Source organism: Hypomesus transpacificus, chromosome 9 (assembly GCF_021917145.1).
Source record: "Hypomesus transpacificus isolate Combined female chromosome 9, fHypTra1, whole genome shotgun sequence".
Lineage (NCBI taxonomy): Eukaryota > Metazoa > Chordata > Actinopteri > Osmeriformes > Osmeridae > Hypomesus > Hypomesus transpacificus.
The window spans coordinates 21,699,796-21,721,729 of record NC_061068.1 but is presented as its reverse complement, the minus strand read 5'-3'; the positions used below and the strand labels follow the sequence as shown (position 1 = coordinate 21,721,729).

The window sequence follows — 21,934 nt, the reverse complement described above, 5'->3', positions numbered from 1 at the left end:
CTGGGGTTGCAGGGTTTGGATCTTCCTCGTCTGCTAAGAGTAGTTTTAGCTCTCTGCTGCCCTCTGTTGGTTAACAATGGACTTTTCCACCTCTACAACTCACCACTGTTCATAACATACTCCTAACAGACCAGACAGCAGACTGAGATTAAGAAGTTAATTAAAATCTTTATTCCTTACATGTGTTACTTTCAATATCCAATGTATCTCTCAGATGCACAATATAGTTGGCATAAATACAAACGAGCATCGTGTGCCTTTCCTAGCGATGAGCTCACAGACAGGTGGAATTCATCTCACACCCTCATATGTACACATCCTACAACTTAATACAAGTTGATGCCTTCAATATGTACACATTGTCATTCAAGAACAAAACTATTCAGTGTGCTACCATCACAATTGTATAGTATTAGCACAAATCACAATGTATCGAATATCTATTCGGCAACTATTTTGATACAAGGAGGCTGCCTGCCAACAACATGAAATAGTTTGGACGTCCCAGATTGCCCCCCCAAAACTAGCAAACGGACACCAGTGTACATGCCACTATTGAAATGCAACTGTGTTTATAAAAGTGAGTTATTTCTTATTCGACCTCATAAAAACATGAGATTCACCTCCTGCCCAAAAGCAGTTTCTACATTATGGTAACTGCATTCGTTAGCTCCTCCAGGTACAGTAATGGGTTTTTTTGTAAGTCAGTGTGGATTCATCCTTTAACAGTCGCTAATGAAAATACTGTATCAAAAGAAAAGTAACAATCAAAAAGTGAGAAGAAAAAATCAGACCAAAAATTAAGAAAGAATCAGTGATGCATCTTATTTGAAAAAAAAACAAAAAACGCTCGGGTGAATATACACAACGGTAAATATCATGCAAAAGATATTTCAGCATTATTTCTCATATAAAATACATGAATATAAAATCATCAGTGTCTTAAGATTCGGCAACATTTACAGGTATAATAAGCACGTGTATGTGTGGAGTGGCAGCATCCTTAACAGATCCTCCTATGCTCAGCCCTTGGCAGCAATATAGTAGTTGTAGTCGTCTGGAATAAAGCACACAAAGACACAGCCAGGTGGTAAGACGAGTCAAAGCTGTTAGTACAAATCAGAATTTGGTATGAGGCTGAAGCGATGCGTTTCCACGCCTTACAGCGACTGTTCTCAGGACGAACTGAGGCCACAGTCACATGTCTCCCTCGTAGCTTAGGGAACCGCTTGAAAAGAGTGAACATGCAAGGCTAGGGACATGGAACCCAGGACCGGTTACCTGTTAGGCAACTCTGAAATGCCACGTTTCAACAGTGCAAGAAAGCAGACGAGCAAAAGAAGAAGAAGAAGGCCTTCGACTGAGGTCAGGTGGTTGGAGTGCAGCGAGTACATGCAAAAGGACAAACGAAACAAAGTACTGCCAGACGACCTGAGGTCTCGATGAGAAGCACACTCGCCACGCCTTTCACAAACTGGCATGCGAGCTTGTTCGTTTGAAAGGAAACCTTCGATGGGGGGGATTTCACAAAACCGGATGAACAAAAAGGACTATTACATGGTTCGAAATGATATGACACTTCTGTTAACAGTAATAACTATGTCTGTAGTGTTGCTTTTCCAGCTTGGCAAGTTCTGTTCCCAAAAAAACAAAACTAAAACAACCCCCCCCCCCCCCCCCCCCCCCAAATAGCCCCACATCCCAGTACCCACACGAGCATGGCATTGAAGTTAAAGGCAAGTATGAACCACGCATGCTACACGGTGCGCTGGTGTGGACCTGGAACGGCCAGCTCTGAGAAGATGGTGAGGGGGGACCGACAGTGAGGGGGGGCCGACAGTGAGGGGGGATCGACAGTGAGGGGGGATCGACAGTGAGGGGGGACCGACAGTGAGAGGGGACCGACAGTGAGGGGGGACCGACAGTGAGGGGGGACCGACAGTGAGGGGGGACCGACAGTGAGGGGGGACGGACAGTGAGGCGGTCCACGCAGAAGCAGGCGAGAGTCTGGAGCCTACAGCGGAGCGGCCGTGGGGGACGAGTCCCAGCCGTGGAACCTTCTGGAGATGCTGAGGAACAGCAAGAACTGCGGCGTCCCTGCATGGGGGTTATTGGGGCCTGCTCATCTCCCCTGTCCTCACCGACCCCTTCCGCTGGAGATGGCGACCATGACAGTGATGCGAGTGTGCGGTGTACTTCGAACCACTTCCAACCTCTTTGCAAAAGTGTCACTTCTACCCACTTTGCAACGACATGGTCGACAAGTGCTATTATAAATAACACCGAAACAAAAAAAAATTGAGGGGAAAAAGTTTATAAATATATAGTCTTTGCAGTCCTTTGCGTCAGTCTTTCTCGGCACTGGGGGCGGGGGTGGAAAGTCTCTGGGGTCACGGGTTCAGGCTGGTCTCTCCGACCTCCTGGAACAGGGACGTGTAGAACTCGGGCTCCAGCTGCTTGTTCCGGTAACGGTTGACGACCTCGGCGATCTTCTGTTTTCTGCGGACGTGAGGCGGGTTGTAGGAGTCGCTCTCCAGCCTCTTCCTCCGGCAGGCGTTAATGACCGTCTGCCTGACCAGGAACCCTGGGGGAGGATGGGAAGGGACGTGGGAGGAGAGGGGGAGGATGGGGAGGGACGTGGAGGGTGGGAGGAGAGGGGGAGGATTGGGAGGGATGTGGGTGGAGAGGGGGACGATGGGGAGGAATGTGGGAGGAGAGGGGGAGGGACGTGGGAGGAGAGGGGGAGGATGGGGAGGGACGTGGAGGGTGGGAGGAGAGTGGAGGATGGGGAGGGACGTGGGAGGAGAGGGGGAGGATGGGGAGGGACGTGGAGGGAGGGAGGAGAGGGGGAGGATGGGGAGGGACGTGGGAGGAGAGGGGGAGGATGGGGAGGGACGTGGGAGGAGAGGGGGAGGATGGGGAGGGACGTGGGAGGAGAGGGGGAGGATGGGGAGGGACGTGGGAGGAGAGGGGGAGGATGGGGAGGGACGTGGAGGGTGGGAGGAGAGGGGGAGGATGGGGAGGGACGTGGGAGGAGAGGGGGAGGATGGGGAGGGACGTGGGAGGAGAGGGGGAGGATGGGGAGGGACGTGGAGGGTGGGAGGAGAGGGGGAGGATGGGGAGGGACGTGGGAGGAGAGGGGGAGGATGGGGAGGGACGTGGAGGGTGGGAGGAGAGGGGGAGGATGGGGAGGGACGTGGGAGGAGAGGGGGAGGATGGGGAGGGACGTGGAGGGTGGGAGAAGAGGGGGTGGTTGGGAGACGAGGATTGCGAGGCAGGGGGAGAGAGGACGGAGTGATGAGTAGATAAATGACCACACCCACACACACACACATTCTCCAGCTCTCCCGCCCACAGCCCAGGCAGACGGCTCCTTACCCAGGGACCTCCTGCTGACCACCATGCCGTCCACCAGGGGGACCACCATGCTGAACTTGCCCGTGGCTCCGTGGAGGCGGATGCGGAACAGGCCCGTCCGGAGCGGGTGGATGAAGATCCACCTGGACGTCCTTCTCGGAGGACGCCGCCCTGGTGGACGTGCTGCTGCTGCTGCTGCTCAGGTTGTTGTCCACGCCCGTGCTGGTCTCCACCAGCAGCTCTGCCAGGGGGAAGTTCTCTACAACACACACACACACCGACACACACACAAGTCGACGTGAGCTTGTCATTCCACATCGCCGCGATATCCGCTAAATACAAATTGAGCATCGAGCGGACTGAGCAAACGAAACGACCACAAGCGCGTGTCGTCTCCCGGCGCGGCAGAGCGACTCGGGAGGAGTGCGCCCCGCGGCATCTGGCGGCGTACCGATGTCGTCGAAGCGCTCCACCCAGACCACCAGCACCTTGGTCTCGGGGCCCATGGGGGGGATGGTCCTGCCTGGGGGCATCTTCTTACACTTGGCCGTGGGACTCTGTGCAGGGGGGGGGGGCGACAACACACATCCCCGTCAGCCCCGGGTCGCGGCACTGTGACGCGCTCACGTGATGAACCAGGAGAAGGGAGGGGGGGCGGGGGGGGGGATGTCCCCCTCCCTACCTACCCTCTGGGCGGGGGCCACGCTGTCCGAGTGGCTGGGGAAGAGCTCCAGGGTGAGGCTGGACTGTTTGAGCACGCTGGGGAGCAGGTCCATCTGGGAGTCGGAGTCGGCGGACGGGAAGCTGTTCTCGGAGGATTCGGCTGGAGGGAGGGGAGCGGGTGAAGGAGAGGAGGAGAGAAGGAGGGAGGGGGGAGGGAGGAGAGTGGGTGAAGGAGAGGAGGAGAGAAGGAGGGAGGGGGGAGGGAGGAGAGCGGGTGAAGGAGAGGAGGAGAGAAGGAGGGAGGGGGGGAGGAGAGGAGGCGTGAGGTGGAGAGAGGAAAGTGGAGAAGAGGAAAAAGTAGAGGAGATGAGAGGAAGGGAGAGCTGAGCTCGAGCTTCGTTCGCTGGCTGTGAGGAGGTAGCGCCTAACGCGATTACAACGCTGTCAAATGCACATTCGGGGACGTAATGGAGAGATCGATAACGACGCGTCGAGGGAAGGGTTCTTCGCGGCGCGAATGCACTCCGCCCCGGGACACAAATCCACTCGCAACCAGCAGACATGAAAGATTCCCATGGGCGGAACTCCGAATCGATCGCGCCAGTAATGAAGAGAACGAGAGAGGGAGACGGGCGTGCAGGACGAAGTAGAGGCAATGGAGCGGATTCAGAGGGGGGGATGACGAGGGGAGGGGACGACGGGCAAATGGGACCGACCGGAGGAGTCTGTGGGAGACGGAACCACAAAGGCGATCTCGGTCAGGGCGTCGGCGTAGTACAGCACCCGGCGCTCGCCGTCGAACACGCCCCCTCCGGTGTCTCCCAGGGGGAAGGCGTCATCTGTCGGCACACACAAACAGCCAATCAGCATTGGGCGAGGTATGCGGAAAAGAAGGTCACCGCCATGACCAAACCTGAACATCCCTGTGACCACAGATGAATGAATAGACAAGATAAACAGACAGATCGATTGTCGCTCTCTCTCTGACCTGGAGGACTGGACTCAGGCCCGGTCCCATTGGTGGTGTTGTTGTTGTTGATGGACCAGCTGGTGTAGACGCTGCCCGTCCAGCCAGGGTGCTGGCCCACCTCCACAGGCCAGCCCAGAGACAGCAGGAACTCCAGGAAGTGAGGCTGGACACTGGAGGAGCTCTCCACGTTCCTGAGAATCTGAAGCAGGAGGAGCGGCTCAGGTGAGCAGCCACAGGCGGACGGATAACTGTCCTGAGCTAACTTCTTGCACACACACACACACATGCACGTGTGTGTGAGTGCACGTGTGTGTGTGAGTGCACGTGGGTGTGTGTGTGTGAGTGTGTGTGAGTGCACGTGGGTGTGTGTGTGTGTCATGGCTGACCTCCTGGCTGCTCTTCTGGCCGGCCCTCATGTAGAAGATGAAGACCGTGTCGCAGGGTCGGCACGGCAGCAGATCCAGGTAGCTCATGTCCTCAAAGAAGCCCGGCACGCCAGAGTCCAGAGCGATGAGGTGGGGGGGCAGGCGGCTGTTCCCAGGCTCCTGCAGACACACACACACACACACCCACCCACTCTGGTCAGGTGACCCATCCACCCACCCACCCAACCCTCCCTAAAATCCCACAAGCTTCAACAACAGCAACAACAAATCCCTAAAAGCAAACGGGTCCGTTAGCAGCGCTCCTGCCAGGCTAGGGGCCCGGCCGTGCCGCGGTGCAGCTACCTTGAGGGCCTCCAGGGACAGGAAGCCAAAGTGGGAGAGGAAGAGGCGGGCCGTCTGGAAGTCCTGGGAGGGCGGCGGGGGCCTGCAGTCCGTGCGGGGGTCCGGGAAGCCCTTCCTGCCCCACAGCTCGTCGCTGTAGCGCTCCAGGGTGGTCTCGTACTCCATCTGCTTCCCCATCACCCCGCGCAGCTTCTCATGCTGCAGCTCCAGCTGAGAGAGAGAGAGATAGAGAGATAGAGAGAGAGAGAGAGAGGGGGAGAGAGAGAGAGAGAGAGAGGGGGAGAGAGAGAGAGTGAGAGAGAGAGAGGGGGAGAGAGAGGGAGAAAGAGAGAGAGAGAGAGAGTGAGAGTGAGAGAGAGAGGGGGAGAGGGAGAGAAAGAGTGAGAGAGAGAGAGAGAGAGAGAGAGAGAGAGAGAGAGAGAGAGAGAGAGAGAGGGAGAGAGAGAGGGAGAGAGAAAGAGTGAGAGAGAGAGGGAGAGAGAGAGAGGGAGAGAGAAAGAGTGAGAGAGGGAGAAAGAGAAGGAGACAGGGGATGAGGGTAAAAGCGTCTCTTCATCCCCTCACCATCCAGAGTCACCCCAGTGTCAAAACCACACCTGTATCAGACCACCTCTTTAAACCCCCTCCCCGAGGAAGCCCAATCACCCCATCGTAGATCAAACACTCCTCCAGTCCCGAACACCCCAAATCACCCCACATCCAGGCCCCCCCCCCCCCCCCCACCGTCCTGATCCCCTCCCCCACCCCGAAAAACAACCCGGCGGCGCCTGCTCCCCAAAGGGGGGCACCCCACACACCGGGGGGCGCTGGTGAGCCGGACAGGCACTCACGTATGGATCAGCGTACGGCCCAGAGGAGCCACGGCAGAGCGCCTCGGCCTGTTCAGTCGGGGAACAACCACAGCTCACACACCTGACTGAGACGACCCCCGGAGTTCAGAGGTCGTCGCCGGGGGGGAAACGTATGTGTGTGTGGCGGGGGGGGGGCCCTGAGCGATGTCAGGAAGGGGGGGGGGGATATGAGGGTCTGGTCCTACCTCCTTGTCCACGATGTCGTGCAGGTCGGGGACGCTGAGGTCGGCCTTGACGAAGGGGATCTTGTCCACCTCCTCTGGGAAGGGCCGGTGTTTGACGTTGAAGCGGACCCCCACGTCGTTCCTGGGCGCGGGCCGGCCCTCGGGGACAAACACCTGCTGCGGGCACACACACAAGCGGAGGTCTGCACGTGCCTGCTGCTAGGGTGTGTGTGTGTGTGTCTGAGAGTGTGTGTGTGTGGGTGTGTGTGTGGTACCTTCTGGCTGGCGCGAGCCCCCCTGGGCTGATGGAAGAGCTGCATGGTCCAGGCATGCCTGCCTGACATGCCTCTTATCAGCATGGTGATGGACGGGGAGGGATCTACACACACACACACACACACACACGATGGTTCACATTAGCCATAAGATATCACAGTGAGTCTGCAGATGATCTGATCTTTAACAACCCTAAACTCAGTCTGCAGCTCTCCGTACAACGCTGTTCAGAGTTCCAATCCGTTTAACGCAGCCTTTCTCAACCCATGGTCCTCGGGGGGGGGAGGGGCCTGTAATGCATGTTCTAGATGTTTCCCCCTTTACAACACCACCCGAGAGCCAGGGTTGAGAAGGGCTGGTCTGAGGTAGACTGGTCTAAGGTCTAAGGCAGTGGTTCCCAACCCTGGTCCTCAGGGACCCCCTGTCCTGCATGTTTTAGACGTTTCCGTGCTCCAACACACCTGATTCAAATAAAGGGGTCGTTATCCAGCTCTGTCGAAGCCTGGTAACGAACACGCATTCGAATCAGGTGTGTTGGGAGCCAAGAAACATTCGAAAACATGCGGGCCAGGGGGGTCCCTGAGGACCAGGGTGGAGACCCACTGGGGTGGAGGGGGGGACCAGCCCCAGGAGAACAGACACTGACTCTGCTCGTTGCCCAGTGGCTGCTCCAGCATGGCCAGGATCACCGAGTTGTCCAGGACAAAGTAGCGGAAGTTCCTGTGGCTGGTGGACGTCAGTCTGGAGTAGCGAATCAGCGTGTCCTCGTTGAGCAGGCTGCAGGGGGAGGCGGGGCCGCTGGGCGACGGGAACGCCCCCAGGACCTGCATTATACTGAGGGGGGGGGGGGGGGGGGGGGCGGAGCAAGGGGAGGGGTTAGGGGGTCAGAGTTGGGAGCGGAAATTCTACTTCAGGGCCCTGTGTTTTCAGCTTCTGTGTCAGAGTGCGTGGGTGTCTCAGTGGACTGACTGCAGAAACAGTTCAACACTTCAGCCTAACTTTATTTACACTGTAGTCATGAGAATCAATCGGATTCCTGTTTCACGTAGCAATGTGTTCAGGACAACGCAAAACAAACAAACACGTATTCATTTCGCTTTCATCCAACGATGTACCGAAGGGGTGGGGGGGGGGGGGGGCGGATTTGAACCTGCGACCTCTAACGCTGCAGTCAAACACTCTACCACTGAGCTACACCCCACGTCCCATCATGTACCCAGTGGTGGTGCGGAACCACCCAGCAGCAGCACGAGCCGCGGCGGGGGGGGGGGGGTGTCGACGAGTGGGGGGTTGTCTTGCTCACCATGACAACGTGGCCTCGGCGGCGTCCTTCACCCTCATGGAGGCCGGGCTGTGCTCCTTGTCGCCCTTGTGCCTCACCTCCTGGTCCCCCGTCCTGGACTTGCTGCCCGAGATGCCCAGCTCCACGATCTCCAGCACCTCGATCAGGCAGTCCTTCTGGTCGAGCATGTCGGGGTGCTCCGTGAGCCACACGCACAGGCACTGGAAGGCAGCCAGGATCATGGAGTGCAGGTCCCGGGAGTGGAGCGGCGCCGGCCGGCTGCACTGGTGCACGATGTAGCCGCACACGGAGCTGACGGCGCGCTTGCGGTCCGACGACTCGGCGCTGGCGCGCACCTGGGGGAGGGAGGGGGGGGGGGGCGACGGCGTTAGGGGCGGGGGGGCCTTTTGAGTGGATGCCCCGTCGGGCCGTCCTGGCTGTTTACTGGCGTGTGTGTGTGTGAGAAAGAGAGTGTGAGAGAGTGAGGTTGAGAGAGTGAGCGACTGAGAGAGAGTGAATGAGTGAGTGGGAGAGTGGGACAGAGTAGAGAATGAGTGAATGTGAAAGTGAGTGACTGAGTGAGTCAGATAGTAGAGACTAGACTTGAGAGAATGAAAGAGGAGTGAGAGAGTAGGCAGGGAGTAGAGAGAGAGATAGAGAGAGATAGAGAGAGAGAGAGAGGGGGTGGGAGGGAGAGGGAGGGAGAGAGAGAGAGAGAGAGAGAGAGAGGGAGAGAGAGAGGGAGAGGGAGAGGGAGAGGGAGAGGGAGAGGGAGAGGGAGAGGGAGAGGGAGAGAGGGAGGGCTACCTTGGCCAGGCCAGCCAGCAGCTCCAGGGCAGCCAGGGAGATGCTCATGTCAGGCCTCCACTGGGAGTTGAGTCTCTGGGTGACCAGGTGGATGCTGCGGATCAGCAGGCCAGCAGCTGTGTCTGTATGGAGAGCTACCCAGATCACGCCCCCAACAACAAGATGGCCGCCAACACCCACCCACCCACCCACCCACCCACCCACCCACCCACACACACACACACACACACACACACACACACACACACACACACACACACACACACACACACACACACACACACACACACACACACACACACACACACACACACACACACACACACACCAGACCAAACACAGCACACCACAGCACAGCAGAGAGACGGAGAGCTGGGGTTAGTAAAGTAGGCCACTGCCAAACAGAGCACATCCAGTAAGATACACAACAACAAAGCATGTGTTGCCACGGTTTTTAGTCACTTCAACCAAAAAGGACCAGGGACCACATGACACAGAGCTGGATTCCATGTTTGTAGTTTTTTCAGACAAGACAACCTGACTTTTTTTGTTGTTTGTTTTTTTACTAAATCTTTGTTACAGTAAGGCCGACGCAAGGTGAAGCCGGCACTATATACTGTATGAAGTCACAGACTATCCATAAGATCTTATCAACTGTAGTAAAACAAAGTCAGCCAGTCAGTAGGCATAGTTCCAGCCAGAGGACATGCAGTTCAAACATCTGATCTTTCTGTTGCAAATCCTACAGAAGTGCAACGCTTGGAACAACAACAAAAAAGAAGAGAAAAAAAAAGTTTAGCATGCGTTTATAAACTAGATAGTATCCGTCAAACGGCACCGCATCACTGCAAATATGAAAGAAGGAAAAATTTGGCTTGATTTGAAGCCCCGTTACCTAAAAGCCATATATTCCTGTCATAACATAAGCATGACTGCCAGCGGTGGAAACAGACACAGTGTGACCATCAGAACTACGATGACATAACCATCTGACGACATCACGCAGCTTGTCAACTTGGAGCCTTGAAATCTGCTCAAGGCGGACGTACGATGCGCATTAGAACATATCGCGAACATGTCTTGGGTGGACTTGGGTATTGAACGTCATTACAGAGTCGGTGAAGCATCGAGGAAAGCCTCCTCCGAGAAAGTCCCCTGGGGTCCTTTTGGGTGACCGGGTGTGTGTCTGTGGGGTGTGTGTGTGTGTGGGGTGTGTGTCTGTGGGGTGTGTGTCTGTGGGGTGTGTGTCTGTGGGGTGTGTGTCTGTGGGGTGTGTGTCTGTGGGGTGTGTGTCTGTGGGGTGTGTGTGTGTGTGGGGGAGGGCTCACCGTAGTCTCGGAGGAGAGCCTGGGCCGGCCTCTCGCTGTCCGGGGTGGTGGCCTCCGAGCTGGCTCCGCTGGCGTTGCTGATGCCGCTGTTGTTCCTGCTGTGGCTCTTGGACAGAGAGTGGCCGCTCTCCATACTGGCCTGGGGGGGGGGGGGGGGGGGGGGGGGGAGAATTTAAGATCATGTCTGGTCCAACCTTCATCTAGACGCTGACCCGACTACAGGCGGCGGGAGACAGACGGTCGTCTTACCACTTCAGCTTGAGCGCCGATAGACTCCAGGAGAGCCGAGTCCTGGACGATGTTCAGCATCGCACCTGTGGGAGACAATGACAACGCTGGTTCACAGCCGTTCGTTCGGCAGGTGCAAAAATCCGACGGCGAAAACGTGGACGTTGAAAATGTTGGAAGACGACAGGCTCGAACAGACCACGATGCCATCCAGAAGAAGGAAGCATTCGCTTCTGCTTCGTAGATACTCATGGCTATCTCTAAACATGATATCCCTACATGGAAGCCTGTAGCCAGGCATTAGAAACCCTGACCTAGGATCATCTGAGTGTTGGTGGGGTCTGTCTCAGTCTGCAAGGCTCCGATCAGGATGTTGACCAGGCGCAGTTTCAGAGACAGGAAGGAGACAGACTTTTCCTGAAGAGAGTTGTCATCGTTGCTGAACTTGCCTTCCAAGAGAACCTGGGGAGACAGGAGAACATGGAGATATCTGCTGAGTAGCTATTTTCCTACGACAACGTGTACCTTCAAGTAGTAGATTCCGGTAACACCTTTGACTTTTATTTTTTACTAAAGTAATCACTAAATACAATTAAAAAAAACGATCTCCATTCCATCTGACTACCCAGTGGACTCACTGCACTGGGAGGGTGGTCTACATGACTGGAGAGATTACCTCAGATTTGAGGTTGCCAAAGTGGTGTGGTAGGGGAAGCATGGACAGCAAGATGTTGATCGAGGCTCGCCTCAACTCCGTGGGATTCACGTAGCTTTTAAACTTGGACAGTTCCCTGGGGGGAGAGAGACGGAATGGGATTACCTGTGTGTGTCTTTGGTTTGCGTGCCCGGGCAGCCCAGAGGGGGAAGCGCGGGGCACCGAGGGCCCCTCAGAGCCGACAGTGACGTGGGGTCTCACCGGTCAGGGAGGATGATCTCCAGGGCAGATATGAAGTAAGGGACCACCACGTTGATGCCCTTCAGGTCGGAGCAGAACAGGGCCGTGGAGTTGAGGATGATGCTGGCCAGGACTGGTCTGCAGATGAAGTCGGAGATCTGGAGGCCCTGGACCAGAACCATGTAGAACCTGCGGTGGGACACGGGCACAGGGTCAGAAACAGAACCTGGCTGAACCTGTGGCTCCAACATAGAGATTCAAGTGTGTTAATACACTCTCAACAACAAATGCATTGCTAAAACATATACATTAAATACATGTATTAATAAATATCATATTTATTATCATATTTGTTTATATAAATATTATATAAATACAATAATTTGTTGTTTAAAAGTAGCAGCTTAGCAGAAGTAGCAGTTCAAACAAATAAACTAAACTTTCAAAATCTCCAAAGACAGAGAGCGTGGGTGTGTGTCTACCTGGACAGGTAGACAGGGTGTGTGTTTACCTGGACAGGTAGACAGGGTGTGTGTTTACCTGGACAGGTAGACAGTGTGTGTTTACCTGGACAGGTAGACAGTGTGTGTTTACCTGGACAGGTAGACAGTGTGTGTTTACCTGGACAGGTAGACAGTGTGTGTTTACCTGGACAGGTAGACAGTGGGTGTGTTTACCTGGACAGGTAGACAGGCAGGATGTCCTCTCCAGTCTTCTTGCTGCAGAAGATCCGACACAGGGTCCCACAGGCTTCCGCCCGGCCGGACTCGTAGTTGTCGGGGAACTCGTTGGCGTCGAACATGGGATTGGACACCACGGTGTCCGTGGACATCTGGGAGGCCTTCCTCCTCAGCTCCACCCCCGCCTGGGTGGCCAGGGCTGGGGACAACGGAGGGGGGGGACAGAAGGAGGGGGTGGGGGGGGGGCAATCAGAAGCTGGAAACATGGACGCGTACGTGGGATCCGAATTGAAATGAATCAAGGAGCAAATTCAAAACTAGCTTTGGCCTTAAGTCAGAGTACAAAGAAGCGTTGGCTTGTTGAGCTGAAGAAAGAATGATTTACAAGATGCCAAGACTGGGGGGGAGAAAACGCTTGCGAGTTTCTTCTTTGGTTTCTTGCTGGTGTCTTAATGGAACTGGCGAGTGGGGGATGTGCTCTTTAAAGGCTGATGTCATTATCTCAGAGACAGCATTCAATTGAGCTCATGTTCCGAACAGAAAGTATTTTCAGTTTTTTTTCCATCTTTATAAAACCCACTCTAGAGGTTTGAAAATGAAGCATTTAAAATAATTTAGATCTTTCCAATTGGGTTTAAGTGCAATTTGGATGACACTGCAATTGGATACAACTAACTCCAATGCTAAAAGTTGACTCCCTGGCCAGGTTTCCTAAAGAGAAAGAACTTTCCCCTGTGTCGTATGTCAAGTCTACAATTCCATGTTCTTGTTGGAACAGTTTTCAGAGAGTAGCAGTCCATCTATCAGCTCCTTGGAAACCCTCGAAGGCAGCAGGCTAGAACTCAAACACGCTGACGAGACACGGACAACATGCTCTGGCTGCACAGGAGACATACAAACTGAAAGGGACCAACAGGGGGGATATACCCAAGCTGCTAAATTGGTAAGCTTTGTAACAGCAGTTAGGATGACGACTATCGATGAGAATGAGGACCTTCTGGGGGGTTAATTGATGTGATCCAAGGCTGTTGGGATTGCAGAGCAGATCGGTTGGACCGCGGGCAGAATGAGTTGAGGTTCTTCTGAATACCAAACCGACCTTTCACCCCCTACGTTAGCCCCTCCCGCCCCATCTCTGCTCCTCTGTTTAGAGAGAATGGCTATGGGTGTGGTGGAAGTCCCACCTAGCCAATCGGAGAACGACATCTCCAGAGGGTTCCTTGCCAGTACAGACTATGTATAAATTACCAGAGGTGGGTAAGGTTTGGTCAGTTTGGAATTCAGCAACATCCTTCCCCCCAAAAAAGAAAATAAATAACTTGTTTGACAGATAAAAAAAAAAAACTGCTAGCAATGTCAAAAACAAATACAGGATAATGATGAAATTTGAAAAGAAAAAAAAACAAAGACTGTATGCCTAGGCAAAGAAAAGAATTGACTGCATGATTTAACTTGAGGTAAACTTATAATCCTACTTACAAGATTTATAAGAAAGGAGAATTTGGAAAAATGTAGCTGAAAGATAACAGAAATCAAATGGAAAGAAAGTAAAGAACAGCAGTAAAAGACATGCCACCGCGTGTTTCCTACCAGGTTAAAAATTAGCTTTTTTTTTTTTTTTTTTTTAAGCTTTTTTGGGGGTAATTCAATTTCAATTTTTTTTTATCTACAGCAATGACTATGTAGGTATGCTACCACTTCTACAGAATAAAGAGATTAGTAAGGAAATACAGTAACATTAAGTACACCTTTCATAAAAGAAATACACAAAACACAACCCAAAGTGTCCCTAACTGTCAGAGATAAACAGTAATGGCCAACCAGATCCCTAAGATACTTTGAAACAACTTTCAAACAAGAAACTAACCAAAAGAAACCAAACCGACAGTCTAATGAGCGAAACCCCCCTGGCCTTGCCTGCCTTACCAGTCATACTGCTGTCTCTACTGAGACCTGTGTGCAGCTTGCAGTGCACCAGGGCAGCGTCAAACAGCCATTGGCCAAACAGGTTGAGAACGCTGTTGACCTTTGGCCTGGAGGGGGCGGGCAGCGGGCGGGGCTCGAAGCTGGTCTGGTTGGGGCTGGACAGAGGGGAGGAGGACGATGCCTGGTGGGCTACTTTGGACTGGTGCGCCGTGCTGGCCTGTGTGGTGAAGGAGTAGTCACACATGAGCTCTTCCAAACAAGCCAGAGCAACAAGAGTTAGACGGTGAGGAACCTTGTTTTTTTTCCATATTTTTTTTATACAAACATGGCAGTTCATTGAAGACAAAAATGGAAAGTGACACGAAACCAAAAAGAGACGGCAACACATTTTTTTCCCCGCAAACTCTTGGCTGCAAAAGGAACTTACGGTGGAGGCTTTGCTGGTTGTCTTGATGACGCCCGTGGGCTTGTGTCTGCGGTTGTGAGGCGGCGTGGTGTTGGTGGTCGTCGGCGGAGGCGGCATGCTCAGTCTGTTGACTGGGGTGGGGGGGGCACTGTCCGACCGGGGCCGGGAAATACCTGCGGGAGGAGAGGAGCGGTGGGGGGGGGGGGGAATTAGAGGACTCGCATGAAGATCTAGGCTCCGATGAACTTCCTCAAGATCGTATTTGTCTAGCTAGCAATGCAGCAATGCCACACTGGCTCAAGATCAGATTGGATGCCAGCTCATTCAGACGGTTGACGTGAAAACACAGTCCCCCCCCCCCCCCCCATCATCACCCATATTTTGGTTCAATGCGCCACTCAGATTTGGGATGTTAGTATCATCAACAACATAGCTCGTCATGTACGTTTCCCTTAGGAGGGCTCCCTGGGATGGCACACTCCTCTCTCTGATGGATTTGATTCACCAGACCTTGCAGCCAATGAGGTGGCTGCAAGTCATCATGACTAATGGGTCTGCTGACCCTGAAGATCCAAATCGAATCCATGTTTCATTGCCGATCCTCGTCCAAGGCTCTCCAGCTGCCTTTAACGTCATCAGGGTCCCATTCCCCTCACATCAGGACAGCTCGCTGTCTAAACCCATGACCCCGGCCTGTACAGCAGGCTACATGCATACCTACTGCACACACCAACACACTACACACACAGTGATTGGGTGAGTGTTTCCCCATTGCCAGAGGGATCAAAACCAAACCTTTTTTTTTTCTCCCAGATTTTTCATAACCATATGCAAAATTGTCAATGCTGATGAATGCCAAACATCGCAATGTGCTGCGCAAACAAATTGCCTGTGTGTGTGTGTGTATATGCTTTCAGAAGTACACTCTTGTGAAAATGCAAAAAAAACTACCAAGTTACAGGACTGAAAATAATTACTCCCCCCCACCACACACACACACACAGAGCATCTTGATCGCATGCAGCGTTTCCACACAATCATGTTTTGCCAACCCCAGCAAATCCATCGCGTTTAGCTCCCTTGTGATTGGTCGGGAGTTTTACAGAGTACCATAGGATGGAAGGCGCTCGCGGAAATTGTTCCTAGACACTGCGACACCTGAAGAATGAAGAGTTATCAGAGCCAGCCGGAAAATATCACACAACAATGTAAATGACACAGAAGACCTGGGGTTACATACACAGACATCCCATCGATCAACACATGGAATCAAACTGCAGCCCTGTACTAACAGCCTTACAAGAGGGCCTGTGTGTAACATGTTTGCTGGATGTGTGTGAAGATTGGCTTGTCGGAATTAACAGTGGAACCTTTCCCCCGCATTAGCCCTACACCCATAGAACCCTTTGTGTGTGAGGAATCTGGTTTGAAAGAAGAAGAAAAAAATTATAATAATCCTGTTGTAACCCCCGCAAAGGTGAAAATGTTTGAAAATAGAGTCTGCTCTTCCTAGGAATTTGTGTCAGTATGGGTTCATTAAAGCATTCCCATTAGTTGTTGAGGTGATTCGGTTTAGTCAGGTTTAGTATACCTATGGAGGGAAGCCTGTCTCGTATATGGGTCCTAGAGACTGTCACTCCTGGGGGGTCAGAGGAGACAATAGTGCAGTTTGGTTAGAAACACAGGGAACAAGAGAAGGTGGACTACACTGTCATGACAGAGGATGGTCTACTCTACGCAACATGCTGCCTGTCACACGTCCTGGGGTTGATGATGAACTAGCTGTCGGTTACCGCCACACAATGCAAGTCATAGCTGTGACTCATTTCGTCTAGGTGCAAGTGAAGTAAGTGCAAGTTTTACGATCTGGTTTACAGCAGCACAGGGCAGTATGGTGAAGTGTGACAGGTGCTTATATGTACTGTACACAGTCAGTCGGGGGAGGGGGGGGTTAGGGTTGGGGGGGGGGGGGGTCTGCTTGATGTCTATACAAACATGCTAGACATTTGTTAGAAGGTCAAAAGGCAGCTTGGGAATAAGTCATGAAATAACCCAGGTCTGGTTTCTGTCTGAGAGGCCTAGGGGCAAACACACAGCTTTGTGGGCCCACCTGTAAACCCAACCCTACGGGACTCGAGGTCGAGTCGTTTGTAAACACATTCGAGGATTGTGTGGGAAGGTATTTCGCGGTGAAACCGCATATTTCTACATGTGTCGTGTTCAGTCTGGAAGTGAGAACCGTAGGAACTCTCGGAAAACCCTGTGTTTTTACCGCTGATGGGGGAGGTATTTTCTGTCTCGTGCAGAATGTTTTTTTGAGTCGCGTGTGATGAAGGCAGAGCATCTCGAATCTCTCGCTTTGCCACCGCGACACCTGGAGGGAAACAGACATGTTCAACAGCCCTTTCGGACGAGCGAGACACAGCCGTCCGAAGGATTGTGGGTCGACGTGAAGAAACGCCAAACCAAACAGGAAACAGTAGAGCCAGTGGCCACAGTAAAGAGGCTGGTTTCCAACAATGCTGCTGGTTGGTGTCTGGAAACCCGCTGGCATTGATTGTAACGCATATAACCTCTTGATCTAAGGTCGAATGGTCAACCACTGAGCTACACCCATCACCCACCACCACTCCCAGGCTCAACCTCAACCATGAGAAGGTCTAAAGAGATCTGAGGAGAAAGTCTGCCGATCATCTGGAGATCCTGCAAATGGGCTCGACCTCAGGGCGTCGGCGGGGGTCATCTTACCCAGGAAGGCGTCGACCAGGCAGCTGACCCCCCTCATGGCCTTGAAGAAGATCTGGGGCAGCTGCTTGAGACAGGGGTGCTGGATGATCTCCTGGGGAACGCTGCTCACGCCCAGGAGCTGCTCCTGGAACTTGGGGGTGGAGCTGACGATCACAGGGTTGCTCAGGTCCACCGGGTTACTGAGGAGGACACGCGCATGCAGTCAGGAGGAGATGGAGAAGGCGTTCGTGCACTACGTGCGTCATCAAACGGGTCCACGACTAGTAATCTGAAGGTTGCCAGTTCGATTCCCGGCCGTGCCAAATGACATTGTGTCCTTGGGCAAGGCACTTCGCCCTACTTGCCTCGGGGGGGAATGTCCCTGTACTTACTGTGAGTCGCTCTGGATAAGAGCGTCTGCTAAATGACTAAATGTAAATGTGTAAATGTGTTAACCTTGTCAACCAGCTCACTATTAGAATCAGGTGTGCTGAATTAGGGCTGGAATGGAAGAGCAGTAGTTCTCCAGGAGCAGCTGGGCAGCCTCGCGGTTCATTCTGCAACTTCTACATTTGCTTGGTTGGGGCTTTTCCCTGAGCATGTTTTAACCAACGCTGCTGTTACTCAGCTGACTCCTGTACGCGTGGGGTAGAGCTATAGTAGCTATAGTAGCCTCACCTGAGCATGTTATAAACAGGCTGTGTTGTCAGCGGAGCACGTGTGGGGGTAGAGAGCTCGTAGGTTCACCTGAGCATGTGGAGGAAACGGAACCAGGTCTGGGCCACGCAGTCGTTGTCCATCTCTGCCGGGATCAGAGCGGCGTCCTCCTCGGGAACCTTGAACGGCGGGAAGGACGGGCCGAAGGTGAACCGCAACAGCCTGCAGATACAAACACACCAACCACTCTCAGGGACTCAGGCTGCCAGGTGTGCACTGTCCAGGTTGACAAGAGCACGAGCAAAGCAGCGCGAAGCACTGCATTGTGGGACTTGTATTCCAAATTGCGTACAACGTTTTGCACTGCTTTGTGGGGAACTTTGCGTCCGCTATATGTTGTATACTGTACTTGGTACTTGGACACAAACTACATTGATGTTGAATATAGCGTACAATGCTAGGGGTAGGAAACATCTTCAGACACAACGTATACATCAATCGACATATTTACTCCGGTTTCTTTTGGCCTGGCCCTGTGAGGTCAGGGTAGGGCCTCCTAAACAACACTCGTGTCCAGTTCTCGACATGGCCAGATGTCAGTGGTGGCGCTGTAACTGGAGGCCAGGCCTGTACCTGGAGGTGAGGGCAGCGATGACCTTGCTCCACTGCTCCACCACGGGCGGGTGGTGCCTCCAGTTGGCCAGCATCTCCCTGGCCGTCTTCCAGTAGGGCGGCGTGGGGAAGCAGCGCGTGCAGGCGAGGAACCACACCTCGAACAGCACGCTGATCAGCTTCTCGGCCAGCTTCTCTGCCGTCCCGCCTGGGAGGGAGGGAGGGAGGGGGGGAGGCCGGGGGACGAGCGGAGGACAGAGGGCAGTCAGGAGCACACTCAAACTTCTGCTGTTTATTCACGCCGTGTGTTGAACCATAGCTAGCTGTTTCCGGGGAAAGTGGGCCGTTACTAAGAGAACCAGTCTGCATTACCTGGAAGTAAGTGCTTCCCTGTTCATTCAAGTCAGGAGGAACTGACTTAACGATATACCGTTGAGTCAGTTGTGTGTTTGTCCGCTTTGCTGCTAAAGGGAAGGTCACTGGTTAAACAGCTTCTTCCTTTTGCACCCTCGCTACAGTGGAAATCTCCAGACTTTGCCTGAATGTGAACAATTTCACAATCCTCTGATTGGGAAGTACCGGCTGCAAGATCAATTTCCCATTGGCATATGTTAATACTAATCAGTAGATCAAATCTTACCTTACATGACCTTAGCGATAACTTAGATTATAATATCTTTTACTGCAGTCTTGCGGATATGTAACCTTTTATTTGTGTATTCTCCATGTATTATGCTTAGACCGGGAAGAAAGTGATCTGGAACATAATATATGACATCATATACTGGACTGCCATTTGTATGTGTCTTATCTTTATGTTTTTTTATGTTCACAATAAAAATGGTCTTGAGACAGAGACCAATAGAGAGACTTGGATCGTACAAAATTCTTGAGTCCTATCTCTTGTCTTGGTGCTGTACCCTCTCGTGCATGACCCGGGCGTGTTCAGACTGACCTCCCACGGTGGGCGGGGCCAGCAGCGTGTCGTTAATGCGCAGCAGGAAGAGCAGCAGCACCTCCCAGGTGTCTCGGGCCATGCAGCCGGACTCCCGGGCCAGCTTCTGCACCGCCGTCAGCACCTGCTGGCACAGCCGGAAGTGCATGGGGCTGTAGTGCTCCGGCCTGGGAGGTGAGGGAGGGAGGGGGTGAGGGAGGGAGGGGAGGGAGGTGAGGGAGGGGGGGGATGTAAAGGAGGGGGGGAGGGAGGGAGGGAGGGAGGAAGGCAGGGAGGCAGGTGAGGGAGGGAGGTGAGGGAGGGAGGGAGGGAGAAATGTAATGGTTTTATCTACAAATCTATGCGTCTGTAGAACAGCAAATTGGTTCTGGGACACGGGTCTATTCTTGGAATATTGATCCACTGACTAAGCTCTGAATTGTGTGTGTGTGTGTGGGGGGGTCTACCTGGGCAGGAAGAGGTTGTGGAGGTGTTTGAGGATGGTCTGGACATAGAGGTTGGGCTCCTTGACGATGGGCTGGGGGATGGAGTCCCGCGGAGAGACGAGGGCCATGATCCAGTCTGTGTACACGTCCACGCACAGCTTGACCGTGTCCCCGTCCAGAGGCAGGGTCAGCCCATAACACAGGACCTCCATCGTCCACTTCACCTACCGTCACATACACAAGGTCCAACAGCTGAACTCCTGGCAATCATACTGGACCCCCGTTTGAAGAGTCGGGCACAGCACTTATCTTCAAATGTAATGTTTAATCTTTTAGTCGTGTTACAATCGACTTGAGAAAACAGGTTTCAGATACGGGACACTTGGAACAGGCCCCCCCCCCCCCCCCCCCCCCCCCCCCCCCCCCCTCAGGACAGATTATTTTTAAAAGCCTGCGTCTCATTTCGTGGAAAAGAGGAAGTGAGCAGAGTGCTTAGTCTAGTTTATGTAAACAAGCCCAAGGTTCTGGACGCACTCACTCTTGTTCCGCGGCCTACTTTCAAGGTTAGAAAACAAATGAAACCCGTCATTTCACAGCCTATTCCTGTTGGATTGCCAGAGGCTAACGCCCGTCGAAGCCACCGGACTCATAAAAGAGTCCGGCCAGCTAGGACTGCATGAGTCTCTGTCAGTGACCATGTGCTGGGACTTTATCTGGTGAACTCGAATAAACTGGAGAGACAAGAGCGGGTCTGCGGACACTTCATAAGGGCCTGCACGGGTACATGCTATGGCAGAAGGCATACATTTTGATTTGCCAGGTCACTCAACCACAAACAGCCTTATCTCAGAGCTCGGGGTCAGGAGTGCTCAAGGAGCTGTCTGCTAGGGGGGGGGGGGGGGGGGGGGACGACACACTGGTCAATGGAATCTCAGAGGCCGAATCCCCCGAGGATACGAAGGAAATCCTCTCAATGTTATCAAGCGGCACAGAGGCTGGGGAGCTCGGCCTGGGGCTAATCCAAACATGGGGAAGTGAGCACATTTTCCACAGACGAGCAGAGGGCACAGAAACACAGGGCTGTTCTTTCTCACTCCGCAATCAGTAACAGAGGGAGAGAGGGAGGGAGGGGGGGGGGGACAGAGTATGTGAGGGAGAGAGAGCGAAAACAATGGAGCGCAGAGAGGGAAGGGAGGGGGGTGCGTGTGTGTTTGGGGGTGGTGGTGGTGGGGGGGTTTCAATCATGCACGGCAAAAGAACTTTCCGTTCGCCAGCCCAGGGGCCAGGGGGCATGTGTAGGCGAGCAGGTGACTGTTCAGTCTTGATGGTTTTCTTCCCCAAAATAAGGGAGTAAGCGAACTAATCGAATGCCCTTGAGGTCCAGGTTTGAAGGAAAGAGGCTAAACAATAGCATGAACAGTGCAAAAACAAAGATGAAACCATTTCCTCCCTCTCTGTTCCACAGAATAAGAATGCAACTTCCTCACCGGATTAACATATCAAAGAAAAAACGTGTTTTTAAAATGGATATTTAGGGTTGTACCTCATACGAAAAAGCAAGCGTTTGCAACCCTTACCGTTAGAAAGTTCCTTTCTTACCTCTTTGTCGGTCTTGAGCAGACTGTCTGTGGAGGGGATTCCCAGGGTGACCCCCAGGGGCTTGACCACAGCATTGGCCACATCGCGTCCCACTGCCGGGGGGTAACTGTGCAGGACACTCAGGTGACCTTGGTCGCTTTGCACAACCAGGTGCAGGGACCTCCACTCTGAGTACATGGTCGTGTTGATGACTACTGGGTCCGGTCGCTCCCTGCACAGAAAGGAGGTCAAGAAAAGTGTGGTTCGACTGTTCAATGGTGACAGTGACAGGAAGAAGAGATTGGGAGTCAGATGGCTGAGCGGTGAGGGAGTCGGGCTAGTAATCAGAAGGTCGCCGGATTGATTCCCCACCGTGCCAAATGACGTTGTGTCCTTGGGCAAGGCACTTCACCCTACTT

The 21,934-nt window shown here is 53.3% G+C and overlaps 1 protein-coding gene across 1 annotated transcript; it reads right to left on the bottom strand.

The window, feature by feature from the left end:
* Positions 1-512: 512 nt before the first annotated feature.
* LOC124470747 (ral GTPase-activating protein subunit beta-like) lies at positions 513-21,866 on the bottom strand. The gene is given in 28 exon segments (XM_047024790.1): positions 513-2,584; positions 3,379-3,496; positions 3,498-3,616; positions 3,809-3,914; positions 4,044-4,180; positions 4,737-4,859; positions 5,009-5,189; positions 5,377-5,535; positions 5,719-5,928; positions 6,755-6,907; positions 7,009-7,112; positions 7,656-7,843; positions 8,313-8,647; positions 9,099-9,220; positions 10,427-10,565; positions 10,676-10,740; positions 10,969-11,116; positions 11,331-11,445; positions 11,571-11,738; positions 12,227-12,428; positions 14,156-14,372; positions 14,583-14,734; positions 17,310-17,488; positions 18,036-18,167; positions 18,579-18,765; positions 19,513-19,679; positions 19,959-20,161; positions 21,537-21,866. Coding segments are annotated over 28 exon segments (4,500 nt in total). The 5' UTR covers positions 21,714-21,866; the 3' UTR covers positions 513-2,390.
* Positions 21,867-21,934: the final 68 nt, after the last annotated feature.